General features: G+C 43.0%; 1 protein-coding gene across 2 annotated transcripts in view; it reads left to right on the forward strand.

Annotated features, from left to right (window-relative positions):
• The window catches only part of ABCA1 (ATP binding cassette subfamily A member 1), a 92,144-nt gene extending 70,723 nt beyond the window's left edge, over positions 1–21,421 (forward strand). Inside the window, exons 24-52 of one of the 2 annotated variants that reach the window (XM_036403023.2) lie at positions 340–477; positions 1,023–1,243; positions 1,674–1,746; positions 2,266–2,468; positions 3,455–3,503; positions 4,188–4,301; positions 4,636–4,787; positions 5,246–5,370; positions 5,744–5,842; positions 7,027–7,216; positions 7,371–7,465; positions 7,832–7,864; positions 8,425–8,530; positions 9,241–9,315; positions 9,708–9,877; positions 10,812–10,989; positions 11,528–11,643; positions 11,731–11,875; positions 13,179–13,302; positions 13,905–14,034; positions 14,168–14,288; positions 14,463–14,525; positions 14,982–15,088; positions 15,495–15,636; positions 16,851–16,985; positions 17,218–17,321; positions 17,449–17,541; positions 17,721–17,964; positions 18,170–21,421. In XM_036403023.2, coding sequence (XP_036258916.1) covers positions 340–477; positions 1,023–1,243; positions 1,674–1,746; positions 2,266–2,468; positions 3,455–3,503; positions 4,188–4,301; positions 4,636–4,787; positions 5,246–5,370; positions 5,744–5,842; positions 7,027–7,216; positions 7,371–7,465; positions 7,832–7,864; positions 8,425–8,530; positions 9,241–9,315; positions 9,708–9,877; positions 10,812–10,989; positions 11,528–11,643; positions 11,731–11,875; positions 13,179–13,302; positions 13,905–14,034; positions 14,168–14,288; positions 14,463–14,525; positions 14,982–15,088; positions 15,495–15,636; positions 16,851–16,985; positions 17,218–17,321; positions 17,449–17,541; positions 17,721–17,964; positions 18,170–18,310 — 3,686 coding nt within the window. In that variant the 3' untranslated portion in view covers positions 18,311–21,421. The remainder of the gene's footprint in view (positions 1–339; positions 478–1,022; positions 1,244–1,673; positions 1,747–2,265; positions 2,469–3,454; positions 3,504–4,187; positions 4,302–4,635; positions 4,788–5,245; positions 5,371–5,743; positions 5,843–7,026; positions 7,217–7,370; positions 7,466–7,831; positions 7,865–8,424; positions 8,531–9,240; positions 9,316–9,707; positions 9,878–10,811; positions 10,990–11,527; positions 11,644–11,730; positions 11,876–13,178; positions 13,303–13,904; positions 14,035–14,167; positions 14,289–14,462; positions 14,526–14,981; positions 15,089–15,494; positions 15,637–16,850; positions 16,986–17,217; positions 17,322–17,448; positions 17,542–17,720; positions 17,965–18,169) is intronic. The other variant, XM_054517890.1, reaches the window with a different exon arrangement.
• Positions 21,422–22,868: the final 1,447 nt, after the last annotated feature.

A 22,868-nucleotide genomic window follows, 5' to 3' on the forward strand; every position in this document is an offset into this window, starting at 1 on the left:
CTTGGGCTCTGGAGACCTGTGTTCCAGATCCCCAAATATGCTTAGGCTTCCAAGATGGTAATTTGCTACCCCCGGTGCTGAGACAGTGTGGTTCATTGTGGGCATGCAAGGTGTGGTTCCCTGAGGTAGGAGAGTTAGACTCCACTGAGGAGTGATTATCCAGATGAATTATCCACTGTCCAGAAAGTGGTGGGACCCTGAGTGCCTGAAACAGCAGCAGTACTTGTTCTCCTCAGTCTGCTTTCTTTCGGAGAGCTCATTATCTGTCATATTGCAAGTATTGCTGTTCACCTCATCTCTGCATCAGCCTGAACACTTCTTTCTTCTTGTGCCTGACAGGTGGCATGCAGAGGAAGCTCTCTGTTGCCTTAGCTTTTGTTGGTGGCTCCAAGGTTGTCATTCTGGATGAGCCTACAGCTGGGGTGGATCCTTATTCTCGCAGAGGAATATGGGAACTGCTTCTGAAGTATCGGCAAGGTATGTCATCTTTACTCTTAATAAATGTATTGTGGGAGGCAAAAGAAAATCAATCTGATTCTTGACTGTTCTCAAAATAGCAATGTCTTTGCAAATTTATTGTTGCCTGCACCAAGGAATGAACAGAGACGATGCAGGACAAGGATGCTCAGATCTCTCATTTATATATCTTTCTCCATCTATTCATGTCAGAGTTCATGAACAAACTTTTTTACTGGGTTATGACTGAGGGCAGGTAAAGTCAGAAAATTAACCTTGCTGTTCAGCAATGTCCTGTTCTGCTCCATGCAACCAGCCTTGCAGACATGAAATTAAGTCTGCCTTTGCTGAGCATGACAAAAGCCAGCAGAGAGTGGGGAGAATAAACCCATGACAGCAGTTGTGAATCTTCTCCATACTCTTGGTCTTGTTCAAAGGGCCCAAAATTGTGGCATCAACCTCCCATCCAGCTTCATGACAAGATGCAGGTGATTGTGGCTTTGGTGTGGCAGCAAACAAACAGATTTGTTTGACTTAGCAGCCACGTCTTCCTTGCTCTCTTCCAGGTCGCACTATCATTCTCTCCACACACCACATGGATGAGGCAGACATTCTGGGGGACCGCATTGCTATAATTTCTCATGGCAAGCTCTGCTGTGTTGGCTCTTCTCTCTTCCTGAAGAACCAGCTGGGAACAGGCTATTATTTGACCCTGGTCAAAAAGGATGTAGATTCCTCTCTGAGCTCCTGTCGAAACAGCAGCAGCACAGTTTCCTATCTGAAAAAGGTAGAGCTGGCCTTTTCTGCTCATGTTTATTCTTTCTTCATGAAATCTTAGGCTTTTTGGAAGCAGCAGCAAAGATTTTCTATGGTAGAATGTCTCAAAGGAAAACCCCTTGTTCTTTGAAAGAAGTGGTACTTGTCTGGTGGGTACTGTGCCAGACCATATCTAATGAAACTGTTGTGTGGGACATACATCCCCATTATAGATTCTTTGAGTGACAGTGATCTCAAGCTGATCAGAGAGATACAAAATAAGTGACGTATACTTTTGTAACACTCACTTCTATACCCATCATCTTACTTCTGTTTTAGCCTTTGCAGTGCTGTGTCACCATCTGCAGCATCTGGTTGGACTTACTTAGTATGTAGCATCTGGTAGGCCTCATTTTGAATAAACAGCAGGAAATAATGTTTGTCTTCTCTTTTGTTACCAGGATGACAGTGTCTCCCAGAGCAGCTCTGATGCTGGCCTTGGCAGTGACCATGAAAGTGACACATTGACAATAGGTGAGGCTTGGAAAAAAATTTAAGATTGAATTCCAGTTGACATTGCTCTGTGGCTCGCCTTGGACAGCTGTCTTAACCTTGTTGCTCCAAGGTAGCTACAGTCTTGGGAAAATTACTAAATTCACAGTGATGGTATTTTAAATATTGGAATGCATTTCTTGAGTGAGCCATTTTGAATTCAAGCTGTCCTGAGATATAATAAGCAAATATTATGTAGTTGTGTGGCCCGTTGGCAGTATATAATGTTGGTGAGCTGTACATCAGTGATTTATTTGCAGGTCTTCCAATAGCATGTACAAGCTCTCCCAAGTTCTGCACATAAGAAGTATAGCCAAGCTTTGGTCCAGGCTTTTATCCAGTCTCGTGTTAAATTAAAAAGAAATGACACTTCATGGAAATTAGCTTCTTTCCAGTCCTATTTGTCCTCCTTTTCTGGCAGGATTTTTAAGGCTGAGCTCTTTTTTCCACATTATGAGTGGTGACCAGAACAGAACTATCTTTTACATTTGTTTTTTCTAGATGTGTCTGCAATTTCAAATCTCATTACAAAACATGTTCCTGAGGCAAGACTGGTGGAGGACATAGGTCATGAATTAACCTATGTCTTGCCATACAAAGCTGCTAAAGAGGGAGCTTTTGTGGAGCTGTTCCATGAAATTGATGACCGTCTTTCTGATCTTGGCATTTCCAGCTATGGAATCTCAGAAACTACTCTGGAGGAGGTTAGTGAGCTGCTGCTTCCTGTTTGTCTTAAACTAGGCAGAAGGAATCATGACATAATTAAGAATGAGATGAAGCCTTATTGCTTCCTGTAAAAATTGAAAGAACAACTTTGCGTTCCTCTCCAAAATGGATTGTCTTCTGCCCTGTGTAAGAGTGTGCTCACAGAGGTGTGCATTAAAAACTGAAATGTGGTACAAACAAGCAAGCACAGGTCCTATGTGCTCATCTGCACTTTGCTGAGATATCATGTGTAGGTTGGCCCCTGATTTGGCTTCTAATATCTCTGTTATTTTTAGGCATGCTTTGTGTTGCATTTAACAGAAAACATACATTTCAGTACTGTATACATACATTATGTAAACAATTTAGACATATGCCCTTGTCAGGGATTTTTTATGGTTTCAGGGTTTGTTCCATGTGACTGTTCCAGCGGCCAAGTCTCTCTTTTTTATCACAGAAGTATCATGCACGTTATCTCTGTGTAGGATCTTTATTTGTTTATTTTTAAAGAATGATAAGGGAAACTGAAACAGTGGTTTTGTCACTTACTGAGGTTGCCCTCTAGGTCCTTCACAGCTGTGAAGACCTTGGTTGTTATCTGCAATTTGAAAAAGGATTATTTCTGGTTTAGGAGAGTCCATGGGTCAAGCTCCATGAAGGTGCCTATTCAAGCAAGAGCTGTTAGACATGGGGAAATACGAGATTCGCCAAGTTTAGTTACTAGGTCTGTTTCTGAGACACAGGAAAGAGCTCATGTTTGAGATGGCATGCGAACTCATATTGGAAAGGAGCCACAGCTGGTAGCAGTCTGGCTCCTGGAAACTGGACAGAAGCCACAAAGTCAACGTCACCATCATGCAGAGGATAAACTCAGTATCCTCAGTTCTCTCATTGCACCTGCCAGTCTCACATGGCATCTTCTGAAGCAGTACCCACAATATCTCTCCTCTTTTGATTTTCATTGACAGTTATCATTCCTTTTCAGATCTTCCTAAAAGTGGCTGATGATAGCGGTGTGGATGCAGAAACCTCAGGTAGGTGGAGTTGTCCCCTGCAGAAGTGACACATACCAAGGTGTGACAGAGCCTGATTGAGACTGAACTGAAGCTCTTCTGTCCTAGTATTTTTAATGACCTGAAGTAGCTGGGTTTAGTGTATTTAATGCATGCCTTTATGTGCTGTAAAGGTCAATTGACTCACTTGGTAGTATACTTATTTTGTGATAGTGAAGAGTTTCTGTTGCTTGAGTATATTGCAAATTACTTAACGGACACTGTTGTCTGCTCTGAAGAACTCCTGATGCCTCAGACCAGAGTAGCGTCCAATAACTTTCCCTTTCTGAGAGCAGATCACTGCACTGAGTGCTTATAACAGCAAATTGCACTTGTAGTGACATGACTATGTATGACTGTCATGTGGAAAGTGAGAGTTTTCTTACAATGAGAGCAGCCTGCTCTCCTGGGAGAAAAACAAAAAGGGTGCCAAGTGCACTAGAAGAAGTTTCTGGGACATCACAGAAAGTATGGTGCATAAAACGTGACCCATTGCAGAATGACAGTCTTGGTTTTGTTTTTACCTGCACTGAAGTCACTCCAGATCAACTCTTCGGTTTGCAAATGGAAGACATGCAAAATGAAAATTATATTGCTTTGTTTTTTCTGGGGCTAGCTGGAGATTACCTGAAGCAGTTCAGGTAACCATAACTGCATTATTTTCAGATGGTACACTGCCAGCCAGAAGGAACAGACGTGTGTTTGGAGACAGACAGAGCTGCCTTCGTCCATTTACAGAAGATGATGCATTTGATCCTAATGACTCAGACATAGATCCAGGTATCGCTAGAGTTCAAGCCTGTTTTCTTTCTCTGGATGCTCTTTCATATTATAGGTACTGCGGATCTTAAGGCTGAGTCTGCCAAAGGAGTGGTGATGTATTTGCCTTTAGAAATAGTGGACAGTGCAGGATGCACAGCCTGCTCAGTTCTCCCATTCAAAGCTCAGAGAGAAGGGAGAAAACACATTCATGTAAATTTATGTAGTTATTTCTCCTGATTGTGCTTTTTTTTTTTTTTTGGTGAGTGCGAGTGGCTGCTCCAGCCATCACCTTGTGTCTCCAGCACAGAGAGCATCTCTGAACTTTTGAATGAGGGTAATTTCTTCTTGCTAGCAGAATCCAGAGAGACAGACCTTCTCAGTGGCATGGATGGGAAAGGCTCCTACCAAATGAAGGGCTGGAAGCTCACCCAGCAGCAGTTCATGGCTCTGTTGTGGAAGAGGATGCTCATTGCCAAGAGAAGCCGGAAGGGCTTTTTTGCCCAGGTGAGAGCCTCCAACACGAGCAAAGTCCCTCATCAGGGACAGCTCTGGACTGTGTGTTGTAGTCTGAGTTGATGGTGGGCTAAAAACCTCAAGGGAATGCAGATAACCAAAATTAGCCTTCACTGCACATGGGGGCAGAAGTGAAGCACTTGCCTGTGCAAGTGAAAGGAGTTGCATGATAAACCAATGTGATTATAGTATTCTTGCACAGCAAATGTAATTTTGCCCTTGGGAACAGCATATGCAGCTAAATCCTCTGCAGTTGAAGTGAGTTCCCTGATTGAATGCCAAGATAGATCTTGCATTGGTGTCTAGCACTCTTGTGGTGTAAAAATAGCAAAGGTATTCCTGGGAAACTTTGAAAATGTTTTGATCCAATAAGTGAATCATATGTACCTCCCGATGCCTCTGGAAACATTTGCTTATAAAAAGGATGTGTTTTTTCCTTACAATTTCAGATTGTGCTGCCAGCTGTCTTTGTGTGTATTGCTCTCATGTTCAGCCTGATTGTTCCTCCTTTTGGGAAGTACCCCAGCCTGGAATTACAACCCTGGATGTATGATGAGCAGTACACTTTTATTAGGTATGTTTTGTCTGGCCTATAAATTATATTCTTCGCAAACTTGAGTTACTGAGTTCTTTAACAGGTCCTTTTGGGTTTTGTGCTTATCTCAGAAGCATGTTTTAAAAGAGAGTTGTGGTATTTTCTTCTTCGGCCTTTAAATGCCAGCTCTAAGTACAAGCAAGGCCATATCCATTTCTGAATGGTGCTATGACTCTCCTAATAATACTGTGTACAAAGACTTGGAATGTGTGTGTGCTCTTAGGCCAAGCATTCTTCAAGGGCAAATCCCTGTCCACATCCTTTCACTCTGCTCTTGGCCTTGCTCTGTTGCTTCTTTTGCTGTGTGCTGGTTACCACACTGACTGATAGTGTTTTTCTGTTGTTCCCATAGCAATGATGCTCCAGAAGATGCAGGCACTCACAAGCTTTTGGATGCCCTTCTTGATAAGCCGGGGTTTGGGACACGCTGTATGCAGGGACATTCCATCCCGTAAGTAGAACTCTGGTCTGGGAACAGGAAGCACATCCCTGATAGCACATCCCTCTAGCTGACTTTTGGAAATTATAGTAATGCGTGGCCAGAGCAGGATTTAAGCCAAAAGAGTTGTAATTACATTCAGTTTTTCTGCTCAAAACCTTTTTAAAAGTTGCCAGCCCTCAGTCTGGTGAGGAAGTTGAGGTTTGAATGCAAGTCCTTGCTGATAGAGATGGAAAGGAGAGAGCAAATGACTCAAGTTACTGTTTGGTCCTGAACATGGTAAAGGACTTATTTATGTTGGTGTATGTTGTTGGCTGTAGCTATTCCCACTACACAATCCTTTGTTTCCAGCTGCATTAGAAACCTGAGTTAGTTCCCCACAAACACCAGCAGAAGGAGTGGGGAGCCAGACAGCATTTGTTGTTTCCTAACTCTGCCACCTGACTTGGTGCACAGCCTTGAGCAAGTTGCTGAAGATCTAGTCTGTGAACATAGAAGATGTATACACTCTGAGTCCAAGACGGTGTGCCCAGAAGACCTGCAGGTCATGTTCACAGGATGATGGGGAGGGAGACAAGGTGTCTGATTTAATGGCCAGTGGTGGAAAGTAACCTGCATCCTTTATAACAGGAATGAAAGCCGAGCTATTCCACCAATGGGCCATGGGGAAAAAGCTGCCCACTGCTACTTTGAGAAAGAGCAGTGTTTTGATGCCCCAAAGGCAGAAATATATCCAAGGAGTCATGCAAGAAGATTGTCTGCTGTGATCTTAAAATCACAGGATATCTCAAGTTGGAAGAGACCCATAAGAATCATTGGGTCCAACTATCTGTTCCTCAGAGGACTACTTTTAACTAAACCATGTGACTAAGCACATTCTCCAGATGCTCCCTGAACTCTGGACACAGTGTGCCTGCCAGGACTCAATGACACAAAGCATTTAATTATAATGCGAAGAGGGGAGTGTCTGGCCCTACAGTGTTGGCCTGCCCCAGTTTCTTTGGCAGTGGGATCTGTTAAAAGCTGCAGAGTCTAATCTGTTGCTCTGAGCTGTTTGTCTCTGTGAGGTCAAGCTCATTTGAGAAACGCACTGACTCTGCTGGGGACTGTGGAGTTTGATCTTTAAATTTCTTGTAAGCAAAGGCCATCATATTTATCTTAAAAACTGCTTTTTTCTTGCCTTTTTCCAAACACAGGGACACTCCTTGCACTGTGGGGCAGAAGGAATGGACCACTGCTTCAGTCCCAGAGTCAGTGCTGGATATCTTCCTGAAAGGCAACTGGAGCATGGAGAATCCTTCCCCGTCTTGTGAGTGTAGCAGTGAGAAGATCAAGAAGATGCTGCCTGTGTGCCCCCCTGGTGCAGGTGGCCTGCCACCCCCACAGGTAGGAGGGGCTCAGTGGTACTGCAGGGAGTAATGCTCATGAGGAGCAGAGTGGCTAGGTGTGATTCTTGCATGCAGCATTGTGCAAGATTTATTTCACTGAGCACCACTGTTTTCTGATGAGCATTTATCTGTGTTTTCACTGGTGACACCAGCGTGAGCAAGACACAACTGACATCCTCCAGAATCTGACAGGCCGCAATATATCAGACTACCTAGTGAAGACCTATGCACAGATCATTGGGAAAAGGTAGCTGTTGAACACTCCCCCTTCCCTCCCCGACAAACACTGCTTGCTTTACGGGTGATGCACAGATCAGGCAAATAAGCCTGGGCAGCCCAAATTCTTCAGTAGTGAGCCAAATCCCCTCAGGTCCTCAGATAGCCCTGATCCTCAGCTCAAGTGATGTTTCTACTTTGTGGGTGGTTCTATGTGCTGACCCTCATAGGCAGATTGTGGGGGAAGCCTAGGGATTACCCTGAAAAGGAATGGTGGGAGCTATATCAGATGTCAGAGGTTATTGCACTCTTTTCCCTGGCTATGTGCCTGCAGCTTTTTTAGGTCTGTCTCTCCTCTGGCTCCATGTATTATATATCAACTCTTTTCTCTCTGCAGCTTAAAGAATAAAATCTGGGTGAATGAGTTCAGGTGAGTTGCTGCATTTTCCTTAGCTTGTATATGTCCACTAAACCTTGAATATAGTATTTAGCAGGACACATCCACCCTGCTTTGCAGTTTGTGTTATAGGACTCTTAGCTGCCAGATATTGGAGGAAAATGTTTAAGGATAAACTGGGACAACCCCAGAGCACTGGATAGCATGTCTGCCTTATGGAGAGAGCAGTCTTGAAAAGATTTGCATGACCAGTGTGCTGGTACTCTATTCTGTGAGGTGCTATTCTTCCAAGCAAGGGCAGTAGGGAGACATCTTGCTTTGCCTGCAGCAGAGAATAGCTGCCTTTGGGCAGCATGCTGAGCACTCATGATATGAGTGTTTAACCCCAGAAACAAAGAGTAGAAGACTTCATGGCTAAGCAGCCATGAAGGAGAATAAAAGTCATCCCTTCATGTAAGAGTGGAGATGGTAGTTTTGGGTGTACTGCAGGAAGAGGAGACATGGACGTGGAGAGGGATAAGGAGTAGCATTTTGTGGAGGTCTGTCTTAGCATCATGTCATGTCATAGCATCACTTTCTGTCTGAACTTTCAGGTATGGTGGCTTTTCCTTGGGAGCCAGCAGTTCCCTCGTGCTTCCTCCAAGTCATGAAGTCACTGATGCCATTAAACAGGTGAAGAAAATTCTGGAGCTGGCACAGGTGAGCAGTTGTCCCCCATAAGCCCAGATGCACTAAATACTGAGTCTTGTTACTTGGGAGATGACTTGGAAGCCATAAAATGAGGAGCATGTATGTGTTAGCTGTGTCACTGATTTCTCCCCACTACCTGTGAGCTGGGATCTCCCAGGCTGTTGTCTGGGAGTAGCAGAAGTCTTGGAGACACACTCAGCTAAAGCTTGCCCAGCCCATGTTGCTGATGTGGGTTCTGCCCAGCACCAATTGCAAGCCAGTGGGGATTGCAGACATCTGAATGTTTTGTGGCAGGACAGGGTGAGCTGTCTTGTGGAATTAAGAAGTGGTTGCTGCCATCTTCAAAACCTCAGCCGAACCTTCCTGTGCTGAGTCTGCCCTGGCTCAGAAGAAATTTGGGCCACTGTTTTCCTCTGAGTCTGCCAGCCTGCAGGCTGCAATATTTCTGAAGGTTGCATGCAACTTCCGTTAATAAGTTTTGCTGGGGAAAAAGCAGGCATAAGATGACCCTTCTTACCAGTGAGATTATAGAAAGGAAAGGATGAAGGGAAACCACAGTTACTCAGCCTTCTTACCACCTCCAGTTTGGTGGGTAGAGGCTGTTGAATTGGCAGGAAGTTGTCAGAGCTGTGAAAAACATTGTGTAGTCTCTGCTAGACCCCAGGGCATGAATAAAGACATTCTTAGAGGGGAAGTAACTGTCTCTTTGCTGTTTGCAGGGGAGTTCTGGGGATCGATTTCTCAACAGTTTATCAAGTTTCATGAAAGGCCTGGATACAAAGAACAATGTGAAGGTAAATTAGCCAATCCTCATTTCTTTGTCTGATGTTTGAAGCTCTGGTAACTTGGAGTCATAGCAGTTAGTCTTGGAAAACTTTGTAGACCAGAGTTCTCTGTATTTGCTACTGGAGTAAATGTAGCCTGTAGTTTTATGTGGACTTCTCCTGTCTCTCCTGTGGAGTCTAGGCCTAAATACCAAGAAGAGTTCAGTGCTGAATCAGTGATAGCATCCAGGAGCCTCTTTTGTTTATTGATTAAACTGAGTGTTCTGCCCCTAAGCAAGCTAGCTGGAGTGATATGGAAAGAAATATGCCCTCAACAGAGGAAGGGATGTTCTGAAGGGCTTAGGAAGCTTTTGGGTAGCTGATGTACCTGGTGTCTTTGATGCTGATGTGGTGTCTTGTAGGTGTGGTTTAATAACAAGGGCTGGCATGCCATTGCATCCTTCCTGAATGTGATCAACAATGCGATCCTTCGGGCCAACCTCCAGCAGGGTGAAAATCCCAGTGCTTATGGGATCACTGCCTTCAATCACCCACTCAACCTCACCAAGCAGCAGCTGTCTGAAGTAGCTCTGTAAGTTGTGACATGACTACGGATGGGTTTGGGCTTATTGCTGATGACTGAAAACAGGCAACATGGGAGGTTTTGGACCTACTGGTGGACAGTCAGTGGCCTCTGCCATTTAGGCTGTTACACACAGGCCTTATTTTCTCTGGTCGGGGGAGGTGGCAACCTGTGCTGCTAAGAACTTGCTGTTGAACAGCACTTCTGTACAAACTTTCTCTGTCCTTGAGCCCCTGGAAGCTGCAGTTTTTAAGAACCAGTCTTTTTCAGGAATCAGACCTTCTGCAACTCTAGGAAATCCCATCTCAGCCGCCTTCAGAAAGGTGTCTCACCATAAATATGGTCATTCTTTCATCCTCACCATTTGACTAGGAACCTCTAATAGGTCCTGTTGAGTCTTGTCCACTGTCTCAGGCTGGGGGGCACACAATAATGCACAGGGTTAATTTCACTGAGGCATTGACTAGTCCACTTTCGCTATGATCAGAGTCAGAACTCATAATCAGTGTGCATATATATCCTTCAATCCATGAAACAGTGGCAGATAATGGGCAGATACTTGTCAACTTTGAAACAACACCAAAAAAAGACAAACCCCAACAACCGCAGGAAATGGATTATGTGGGAAACAAAGTGGGGGTAATAAGGAAAGCAGAAAGCAGTCTATTATGCTGAAATTATTAACCAGGCTGCAGGTTGTGATGCTGTGCTTGAGATGCCAACAGACTGTGTATGTTCCCTCTGTTATATGGCTGGAGAAGAACTGTGCAGTTAAGAGAATCTTGCATGGTAATTCATTACTCAGGATTCTGAGTGTAAGGACAGACTATTGACAGCAGCAGAAGAAATAGTTTCTGCCCTGCCCTGCACGAGTTGCCTCATTTCATCTCAAAGGAGCCAGTACCACCATACAAACAATTTGCTTTCTTCCTTTTTTATCCAGGATGACCACCTCTGTGGATGTCCTTGTGTCCATCTGTGTGATCTTTGCCATGTCCTTTGTTCCTGCCAGCTTTGTGGTTTTCCTTATTCAGGAGCGTGTCAGCAAGGCTAAACACCTGCAGTTCATCAGTGGTGTGAAGCCTGTTATCTACTGGCTGGCCAACTTTGTGTGGGATATGGTAAGGACTTAAGCTGGGCTAAACTATCCTCTGTTCTGTTTTTCCAGGGTGTCTTGAAGTGCACAGTGCAGTGTGTTCCAGCGGGCACTGCATTATTTCAGTGAATAACAACTGAGAATATGACTTTTGTGTTTTCTCTCATGGGGCAGTGCTTCATCTCACTGGGTCAAGGAGTACAACAGAGGATGGAAGGACAACCATAAGCTCAATCATTAGCATTTATTATGTCACTCTAAAATACTTGCCCAAAAATGTTTGTTTGTTTAGCCCCTTGTTCTACTCTGTCCAAAGCAGGTTTTCTCAACCTGTGGTGCCTGAAACCTCTGAGAGTCTGCTGACTACTTCTAGGGGGACCAAGAAATGTAAATTCATGTGTACTGTATTATGGCTCACACATGTGACACTTTAAGTCTCCCATTGAAAACAGCTTTGGGAACACTGAAGAGTTTTGAAAACTATTGGACTAGAGAAGAAAAAAATCTCTTCTTTTTTTATGTCACCTGGAAAGAAATCTAAAGTCATGTTTTTCACCTTCTAGTGCAACTACATTGTTCCAGCCACACTAGTTGTCATCATCTTCATCTGCTTCCAACAGAAGTCCTATGTATCCTCCTCCAACTTGCCTGTGCTGGCTCTCCTCCTGTTTCTCTATGGGTAAGGGATTTTTTATCAGAGGATGACTGGGAAGGCTCTTAGACTTGGAAGGTTCTTACGTGATGTTGCTGCTTTTTCTCTTGCCAGGTGGTCCATCACCCCTCTCATGTATCCAGCCTCCTTTGTGTTCAAAATCCCTAGCACGGCATATGTTGTGCTGACCAGTGTGAATCTCTTCATTGGCATCAATGGGAGTGTGGCCACCTTTGTCCTGGAGCTCTTCACCAATGATGTATGTTTTTTCAGAAGCTCCTCAACTGTCTTGTGCTGCTACAGTCTAGTTCCATGTTGGTTCCATGGTGCCTTTAGCAGCCAGATCTCCAGAAAAACTAGGCCCTGTATGCATTAGCTTCAACAGCAGTTTAAACACAGGTTCTGGTGGAAATGGGATAAAGCCCCCTTTAGAAAAGCTCACAGAGTAGTTAAGACATGGGGAAGGAGCTCCTGAGATTGTCTGGTTCAGCCTCTGAGCAGGATTTAGCTACAGCAGTGTATTGGGTTTGCATGGCCTGGTTTTTCATAATGGGGGGCAAGGTCAAACTGCTAAGAGCAGGTTGCTTAGAGCCATTGGATTTTAAAATTTCCAGGGAGAGACTCCACAGTCTCTCTGGACAACTTTTTCCACTTTTCAGTCATTTTTAAGGTGAAAAAAAAAATTAGAATTTTCTTATGTTCTAATGGAATTTCTTGTATGTTCTTAATGAAGGGCATTTTCCATCTACAAAGGCCATTTAATTGCCCAACTATTTAGCTGCCCTAAATTTTGCCTCCTGTCGTAGATACCTCTCTAGCCATGGGAGCTTACGCACTTCAGTTTTTCAACACCAGATGCCTCCTGGGGAAGGTACCAAGTTCCTCTCATGCTTGTAGACAACACAAGATGTCTTAGCAAGCACTGTTTGACCCACAGTGGTGTGAAGTGTTCCTTGTGGGAGGAGGCTCAGGAGACACCGTGGGAGTTACTTGTTGATTGTACCTCTTCCTGTGGGCATAAGGGTGCAGTGCTTGATGATGGTTCCTTTTGTTACAAAGCCTCTTCTAGCTCAGTAACAATGAGTACAACGCTCAGAGATGAGTACCTGGCAGAACAGGAACTCAGGGTGCTATCAATTCAATCTGTGAACTAAGCCACCTGTGAGACAACAAAGGAAAAGTATTAGAGCTTCCAATATGGGACAGGGAGGAACTCCCTACAGCCACTGACATAACCAGTCTGTTCAACTTAAACTTCCCTGTGTCCTCAGCCAGTAGTCTTTTTGCATATCATTGTTTGCAGACACTGCCTTTTAGACTGTGAGTGTGTGGAAAAACATTTTATTGCAGTTTGCTTGTGTTAATAGCATTGTGAGCTACACAACAACACTGACTGTCCAGAGAAGCCGTGGCCCTGGCTCTTGGGAGAACATGTCTAATCCTTGGATTTTTGTGGGCTTGCAATGTTGAGAAAGGGAAGGAGGGGTCAGTGACAATATGGGTCACTCACAGGCTGCTTTTTGCTCAGCTGGCTCACTGGCACTTGAATTTTTTCTTAACAGAAACTGAAGGACATCAATGACATCCTGAAGTCTGTCTTCCTCATCTTCCCTCACTTCTGCCTGGGCCGGGGACTCATTGACATGGTGAAAAACCAGGCTATGGCTGATGCTCTGGAGAGATTTGGTAAGTGAAATTATGTTTCACAGAGACAATGGCCTGAAAGGAACAGACAAATTTAGAGTCTGCTTCAGACAAGCTCCTCTAACTTTTCAGGAACTGAAAGTGCTCAATTTGCAGCACAGACCTGGTCAAACATGGCAAGTCATCATAGCCATCGCCTCTTACTTAACTTGTTAAGAGAAACTGGTAGATAGATCTAAAGATTTTTGAGTTAAGAGCAATAAATAAAAATGCATAAAGACAATTGTATGGATGTCATTAGGCATAGTGTAAGGAATGGCTGAGGCTCTGGAGAGCGGGATGGATTTTTTTCTGGCATGCAGATGTCAGGTCTGAGTCATAGTCTTTCTGTGCTTCACTAACCTTTTGAACAAGTGGGCTAGCTCTTTGGCAGACTGAATTCTCTGGGCCTGAATCCCAACTTTGCTACAGTAAAAATGGCTTGCAGCCACAGCGGGCCCCTTGTGTGGTCTAACCTTTCCCTCCTGTAACTGGCTGATCATCAGTTGTCCCAGTGCCCAACTTGGTGAGCTCTGCTGGAAGAAATGCTAGCCTGCTCCCCTTGCTCTGGAAAAGTGATTGTGCTTTTAATCTCATTTTGGCAGGAGAGAATCGGTTTGTGTCCCCTCTGTCATGGGACCTGGTGGGAAGGAACCTCTTTGCCATGGCAGTAGAAGGTGTGGTGTTTTTTCTCATCACAGTGCTCATCCAGTACAGGTTCTTCATCAAACCCAGGTAGGTTGTCCTCTCTACTGTGCCGCTACAGGCAGGTGAAGTTTTCATTGGTGTCACCTATGAAATGTGGAGAATACTACCCATGAAGGCCCTGTCATTTTCTGCTAAGACTTTATCATGTTGCTTTCTTCAGGCCTGTCTATGCCAAGCTGCCTCCTGTGAATGATGAAGACGAAGATGTCACCAGAGAGAGGCAGAGGATAATTAGTGGAGGAGGCCAGAGTGACATTTTGGAAATCAAGGAGCTAACCAAGGTGACAGAACTTCTGAATTCGTACTCATTAACACAAAACTATGCAGTTCACTGTGCCTTATCAGAAGAATTTAGCGGGATTGAAACTGGATCGAGTTGGGAGTACTGCAGATGTACAGCTCTGATGAGAATTCTTTGATGTTGTCCTTCTCATTCTTTTTTCTTATGGTTTTAGATTTACAGAATGAAGAGAAAGCCAGCAGTTGACAGGATCTGTGTTGGAATCCCCCCTGGAGAGGTAAGCTTATTCATTAAATGGATTGTTTTGCTATTACTGCAGTATTTAGGAGCCACAAGACAGCACAGGGTAGAGTAAGATCAAAACCAGATGAAAGTTCAAATTGCTCCAAAGGAAAGTAGAAGCTGAAGCAGTTTCTGGTTCTATGTCTCTACCTTTGAAGAAGATATGAACTCTCAGTGTCTGGGACCAGAAGCCAAACTCCAGTATGCAAGATTTGGCACAGATCAACTGCTGTGACAGGGTATCAAGGTGACATCAGTTTGTTCATCTTCCCAGCCTAAAGGTTTATACTTAAAATAAAAATGTGAAAGTTTTGGGGTTTTTTTCTAAATGGACTTCAGAGTCCCTCTACCTGTACTGAGGGTCAAGTTTGCTTCGTCCCATCTTGTCAGTGCTGAAAATGATGCAGTTGGATCCTGTTCTCAAATACACTGTGCTCATTTATATCCCCAGTGCTTTGGACTCCTGGGAGTAAATGGTGCTGGCAAGTCATCCACTTTTAAGATGCTAACTGGTGATACAGATGTCACGGGAGGAGAAGCTTTCCTCAAAGGAAACAGGTGAAAGACAATGTATATTTTCTCTGCTTTTTCCTCTAGTTTTAGCAGCTTTTTTTCAAAACTCTGAAAACATCAAAACTCTCTTCCACTTTTCCTGTTTACAACTCCTGGCATCTCTTTCAGCCCTTGTTTGAGTCTGGTAAAGTACGTCAGTGGCTTAGGAAAGTTGATTTAGTCTGGTAGTCATTTCTATGTAACAGCTCTTCCAAGTTTAAATGTCTTTTTTTTTTAAAAAAAAGGAGGAGAAAAGGGAGAGAGATAAAAAGTGACTTGATCAAAATGGACTTCTATGATTCTGTATTTTTGTTAGTTCAGTAATTCCAGGAACACTGTTTCATGCTGTTTTAACATCTAAATTAGCAGCATATGCTCATGAAATCCTAACAAAGGTATTTTTCTCTTACAGTATCTTGTCCAACATCCAAGAAGTCCATCAGAACATGGGCTACTGCCCACAGTTCGATGCTGTTAATGAACTGCTGACAGGGCGAGAGCACCTGGAGTTCTTTGCACTCCTGAGAGGTGTTCCAGAGAAAGAAGTCTGCAAGGTAAATGAAACACCACAGGACCCACCCCAGTGACCAACTTGCAAGTTCTTGCTTGCATGCATACTTCCTGCAACTCATGTAATGCAATGATGTGAAGCTGTTGAAGATACTGTATGGTGAAATCTGCCCCCCTCTTTCCTTCAGGGAAACCCAAGAATTCCCCTGTTTTTTTCAGTGTTGCCTGGAAAACTGTACAAAATGGAAGGGCAAATAATTTGGGTCCTATGTTCTCATAGCAAATGCTCTTTTCCACTGAACAAATTTCTTCCTTTAAGAATTTAAGGGCTGTGGAGCTGCAGCTCATGCAGGACCACACTCACTGTCAAGTCTTAATTCTTTAAAGTCCCTGGAAACAAACACACTATAGCTTAGCAGAAGCCTTGTGCTGAGTTTTAAACGCTTTTCCATTTGATCATAGTGCATCATTAAAGTGCTGCTATTTCAGCATTCAGAGATGAGGTTACAGTAACAGTCTTTAGGCAGTTGATGACTGCTGCCAGTACCATGCAGCACCCTTCTCAGTTCTGTTGCCTGGAATTAACAGTTTTTACTGTATGAGACCTGAATGCTCTAGGTAGATGATATCTAGGTTAATGTCCAAGTAACTTGAATCCTTCTGTGAGGGTAGATGGGATGGGTGGAAACTGCAATCTCCTTCTAAGATTGCTGCCAAGTTCTTCCATGTGATGTTCTTACCAGCTCCATATAAAAAGGGACCCAGTCCTGGTTGTGATTCAAGTAGTAGCTGAATCTCTTCCCCATAACACACTGCAGGGCAGCAATGCCTGCCTGTTGGCACCATTAGGGTGGAAACAAACCAAATTCCATCTATCCAAAGGGCTAAGATGCACCGTGGTGTGACAGCTGTGGGTCAGTAGTTTCCATGTCCCTGCTGTAAGCCCACAGTAATAGGAAAGCTCACTGAAGCTGGTGCTGCTAAAAGCACTAGACTGTTAGTTAATGTGGCTAGCTGATGCTGAACTCGTGCCCACCAGCTGATAAGCTGCAGCCATTTGATTTTTCAGGTCTCCTGGGGACAAGGTTACATATAGCCTGATCCAGAGGTGCAGAGGGAGTTTCAAAATCTGTTTCCATGCCGCATTAGATCCTCAGATGAATGGCCCTTCTGAAGGCTGCTTTTGAAGCCAAAGTTTGTACGAAAACTCTCTTTGTGCAATGCTTGATTGAAGGTGGTATTGTGCTGTGTGTCACAGGTTGGCGAGTGGGCAATTCGGAAACTGGGCCTTGTGAAATATGGAGAAAAATATGCTGGGAATTACAGTGGGGGGAACAGACGCAAGCTTTCCACGGCCATTGCTCTCATTGGAGGGCCACCTGTGGTGTTCCTGGTGAGTCCACAACCTTTGCTCATCAATATTTTTCTTGAAAAATAGAAAAGCATGTTGAAATGAAGACTAATTAAAAATCCAGTGCATAAAATACTTTGTCATTTTAGGAAATAAATCAAACTTGCTTATTTTCAATGTTTTCATAATCAGGAATGGACAGGTCATTTCAAAGATGAGGTATTTTTCATCAGAATGTAGCAGCATAATCTGGTTTTTTGTATACCTTTTGCAGGATGAGCCAACAACAGGGATGGATCCCAAAGCACGTCGCTTCTTGTGGAACTGTGCTCTGAGTGTAATCAAGGAGGGGAGATCAGTGGTGCTCACATCTCACAGGTAAGTAGCAGCCCACTTGTGTCATACCTTGGCTTTTACATCTGCCAGGGCTGGATGCTAACCTCAGCCTTTCTGCTCTGCCCTTCAATGCTGTTTGCAGCACTAATGAAGTTATTTCTGCTTGCAGCATGGAAGAATGTGAAGCCCTGTGCACTCGAATGGCAATAATGGTCAATGGGCGATTCAGGTGTCTGGGCAGTGTCCAGCACCTAAAAAACAGGTAGGTGGGGTGGTTTTTTGCTTACACCACAGAGTTTGCATTTTTAGGGAGATAGAGTTAGGCTTAGTTCCTCATGCAGCATTTCCATTGCTATTCTGACTGTAGAAAATGCTGCTGGATTTTTAGGACACTTGTAATTCAGAAGCCCTTAACTCTTGTACTGACATTTTTGTTTGCAGATTTGGAGATGGTTACACCATAGTGGTGAGAATTGCAGGGGCAAACCCAGACCTGAAGCCTGTTGAGGAGTTCTTTGGGCATGCCTTCCCTGGAAGTGTCCTAAAGGAAAAACATCGGAATATGCTGCAGTACCAACTTCCCTCTTCACCATCCTCCCTGGCCAAAATATTCAGTATTCTCTCCCAGAACAAGAAGAGACTCCACATAGAAGACTACTCCGTTTCTCAGACCACACTTGACCAAGTAAGTTTTTAGTAGCCTGGATGCCAAAATCTTCTTTTGCAGAGGTAGGAGTACATCTTTCAATTTAATTGACCTATCTTATAAGGGCATTTAAATGAAGTAGAGTACTGAATATCAGGACTATTTTGAGGATAGTCAGTGCTTAAAATGCCATGAATTCATGAAATACTATGGTGGTGTTTGACATGGCCTTTTTTTCTTGTAGGTTTTTGTAAATTTTGCTAAGGACCAAAGTGATGACGACCATACTAAGGACCTGTCATTGCACAAAAACCAGACTGTGGTAGACATTGCAATCCTTAACTCCTTCCTGCAAGATGAGAAGGTAAAAGAAAGTTGTGTGTGAGCCAATTTTGTCAAAGAGATGATGAGCAGAATGCAAACTTCCTTTTCCTGGGATAGGATACTCCCAAAGAAGCTAGAGGAAAAGCAACTGGACACTCTACTGATAACCATTCAATGCAATGCAATTCAATGCAATGAAAACAATTCCTTTACAGGGGCAGTGCCTCATGGAGTCGTCTTGTACTGTTCTCCAGTGAAAGACTTGAACTTAGCTCATTACAGTATAACTCTGAAGCTGTGGTAAAGCACCCATGAGATGCTGTGGGCTTTCAAGTATACTGTATCTTGTTATGTACAGTATGTTTTTATTAGGGTTGCTAAAATAATTCATTGAGAAATCATGGCCAGTGGTTATTTACAGATATTTAGGACATGTATGTTTAAGTCTTTAGAACATTCATGTCAGGAGTGGGAATGTGCTGGTGCTATATCCATTGCTGGCAATGAATGCACCAAAACAGTCCATGGCAAGAAAAGTCACCACCGGTGTTGTAGCCCTAGCTTGTAAAAACTTACTTGTAAAAACTTACAAGCCGGCTTTCTCTAGCCTGGTGTAGGTCAGTGGTGACAAAGCTGAGGCCACAAAGCAGTACTGTGCAGGTGGGGTGGCAAGAGACAGGCCATCATAACCACACATCTTCATGAGCAAGTGACGATACGCAGAACTGTGAACCCTCCAAATGCATGATTGTCCCACCAGCATCGGAATCAACAACATACTCTGGCTAGGTGTTTGTGCAGTTAAGTACTTTCCTGCTCCTCTGAGGTACTGTGGCAGCTGCATGAACATCTAGTAGAAAAAAGTGGGTGAGAAGCAGACATAGGGTTTGGACCACAGCAGCAAACTCAGTAGTTGTACAAGCTGCTAATGCCAAGAGCAAATTCTAAATCATGAGCTGTCACTCAGATTTGTAATATCTGCTCTTTAACCCCTGCTTTGCACCAGAAAGGTACCCAACATCTGGAATTACTGCTTAGCACAAGCATGTTGCTGTTTCTGGCTTTGCCAGATAAGACTAGAAACGAGATGTAGATTTTTTTTTTAAAACAGTATTATTTATGACTTTAAATAGGTAGAATAGGTAGGTAGCATAATTAGGGATTGGAAATGCTTTCAGTTGATCATTGTAGCCATGGTATTTCTTTACATTATGCCTGTAATGCTATGCTCTTTTTCTGTCCATGTGGTGGATAGCTGCATTCATGATCTGACCATGTTCCAGATTCTAGCAATCAGCTGCTATCTGCAAACAACTGCAAGTTGTTCACCTAAAACTTTCCTGTTTGGAAACTGGTATAACATTAATGTGTAAGTTTCTGCTTCTGTTGTGCAGTGTAGTTTCAGTCATTAGGTGATCCCTAACTGGAGTATAATACATTCTTATTATACATGTGACAAAAAACTGTTTCAGTAAAAAATCCCCCTGAAAAACAAGAAAGTCCAAGATAATAGTGCTACAGTTCATCAGTCAAGTTTTTCAAGTTTTACAAAGCCAGACTAATATTAGAGGGGAAATTATATAGTAAGAACAACCAATTCTTGTTCACTTTGTACAATGGTCATGGGAGAGTATGCTTTTTAGGCCCCTCTGTGTTGCTTTTACATTTGAAAATTGGTTCAGTAATGTGGTTTGAACACAAGTGCAGTTCCTGAGCTGTTCCTGTATCCCATACCTCTGCCTTAAAAACCCACAGAGGTTCTGCACTAGTTTTGATGCTACTCCATGAATCAGTCATGGACCATTTTCTTCTGTGAATGACCATAGCAGCCCAGCAAATACTGAAAAGGCTGGCATGAGCCTGAAGAAGATTAATTACATATTTCCAAATATACTTGGTAACACTGACCAACTCAACATTTTTAAAACACAGTTAAACTAAGTTCCTTGTCCCTCTGTGTCCTGCCTTGAGGTAAAGTAAGAGCTTAGTACAGGCTCTGCTGAAGTGCCTTTTCATACTTTTTTTTAATCTGTATAATTCATTGTGAAGGGGATTGAGAAAAGGAGTGTAAAGGGGATTGGTATACCTCACTGAAAACATACTTTGTTATTACTTTTATGACATCATCACTCTATGGGGATGAGTTACAGGGTGATGAATACACCAGACTTCCAGGTGCAGAAACAGCAGAGCTACAGCCATGACTACTCCAGAGCAGGCTGCAAGTATGTTGCCGCATCATTTAAATTAGTAGTGTGTCCTGGAGGCTTGCCACTGCTAAAAGTCGCTATTACAAATCAGCATTACATCACTGAAGTGAAGGGCTAACGTTTTGCACTGCACCAAACTAGTGCATGTAGAGCTGGAACGAGTTCTAGGAGGATTCAGATTTGGTCCTGAAAGGGCTGTGGTTTGCTCTTGGTAACTGCTTATTCAAATTATTCATGTATCAGGAAACAACAGTTACATGGTAATACACTTTCCTTAGCCCACCAAAAAGATTCTTGGTTTGTATTGCCCCATGACTGTCATGCTTACAGGGTCTGCTATCTGTGACAAAATATTGCAGTAAATGTGGATATTAATCAAACTACTTCCCAGCTCTGATCTGCATTGTTTTTACTGAACAGACAGCATAATGCAACACTGGCATGAAGATTGGTCATGGAATATGTTCAGACAGCCACTAATTTTCACTTAAGTATGTGTTGGGGAAAAATCACTCTGGAGTCATACAAATTATGTGAACCACTTCTGATAATGAAACTACACTGAGGTGTTAATTTATTTTAAACTTCAGTACTATTGACATGTTGCATCCCTCTTTGTAGTACATTTGTATTTCAGTAAGGAGTTGTTGTATTTTCCCCATGGTTAAACAACCACTGTTGTGCTTATTTTTCCCTCCTGAATTATAGTTGGTCCTTTGTTCCAAGCACTTTATGCTATCTGTAATGGGATCTATTTTTGCACTGGAATATCTGTTAACTTTGCAAAAATCTAGAGAGATTTCACAACTGAAATTTCTAAGTTAAATCCTTAAATGGACATTTTCATTAAAAGCAAAAAAAAAAGTATATATATTTGTATTTGCTAATATCTGTTATGTGAAGTATTAAAAGGCACTCTAATTGCCTTGTATTAAGTAAAAAATAAAGCTGTTATAGCACCATTGTTTTTCACAAGTGTAATTTTTGCATTTGCTATTTCTAGGAGCACTGCTAGGAGCTTTTAGTTTTGCCTGTTTTTTTGTTCTTAACTTTGATGCATGAGATTTCAGTAGCTCTAGAAACAAGTATGGAGTAGATATACTGTTTTCAGGTAAATGAGGAGATGCAAGATATTAAGGTAAGTGCTACATTAAACTTAAAGTTAGTAAATGAAGAGGTCTCTAGCAAGTGATTGGTTAACTGTCAAATCCAACTACAAAGCATAACAAACTTCTCTTTATGTTTAAATCCCAACTCAAGTACCTGCCTCTGAATTTTTATTACAGATACATGAGTTGGTGATTGCTCCTCCTTGCTAAAAACACCCTATACACTATTGGATTTTGAACAGCAGTTTACAAATGAAAGCAGAATAACGGTGTGATTGCTTAAGGATAAACTGATACTAAAATGTTGTCTGCTACTGCCTATAGTATCACCATCAAACAAGTTCCAGTATCTAACCAATTCCTGAAGTTACACTCATCAGAAAAATTCTTCCTGATTATAAGAAGTTAATTAGAATTTCACAGAATCACAGAATATGCTGTGATTTGGAAGAGACCCTAAAGGATCACCAGGTCCCATTCCTGTCCCTGCACAACATTATCCACAAGAATCACACCATATGCTTAGGAGCATTGTCCAAACACTTCCTGATCTCTGTCAGGCTTGGTGCTGTGATCTCTTCTGTGGGGAGCCTGTTACAGTGCCCAGCCACCCTCTGGGTGAAGAATCCTTTTCTAATACCCAGCCTGAACCTCCCCTGACACAATTTCAGGCCATTCTCTGAGGTCCTGTCACTGGGTTACCGAGAGACAAAATCAGTGCCTGCTCCTCCTCTTCCCCTCAGGAGGAAGTTGTAACTGCAGTGGGTCTCTCCTCAGTCTCTCCCAGGCTGAACCAACACAGGGACCTCAGGTGCTCCTCATTCAGCTTTCTCTCAGGGTCCTTCACCATCTTTGTTGCCCCTCTCTAATGGCTTCATATCTTTTTTACATTGTAATGATGCCTTATGAAAAATAAAAAAGCTAAAATCCTATATCTGTAAGCCTGCAATTCTTTAGTGTATAAACTCCACATAGAGTATTAGCTACTGTTTTCCCATTTTGGTCAGACAAAACAATTCCTCTTCAGGCCCAGGAATCAAGGACACCTTACTTTCTCAGGCCCTAAGAAATAGAAACAAAAGTGAGTTGTAGGGAGCAAACTTGGGGTAAATTACTTCATTACCTAGAGCTGTAATTGGAAGATTAAGCCCCAGTCTGCAAATGGACCAAACTTACAAAAGTATGAAAGCCGATGACCCATTGTCCATTTCTGGGTGTAGCCCCTGGGGGCAGGGGGGGGGCTTCATCTGCCTGAAATGTATCTTGAAGGCCCTTCAATAAACACAACTGTTTGTTGTTC

Source organism: Molothrus ater, chromosome Z, assembly GCF_012460135.2.
Source record: "Molothrus ater isolate BHLD 08-10-18 breed brown headed cowbird chromosome Z, BPBGC_Mater_1.1, whole genome shotgun sequence".
NCBI lineage: Eukaryota > Metazoa > Chordata > Aves > Passeriformes > Icteridae > Molothrus > Molothrus ater.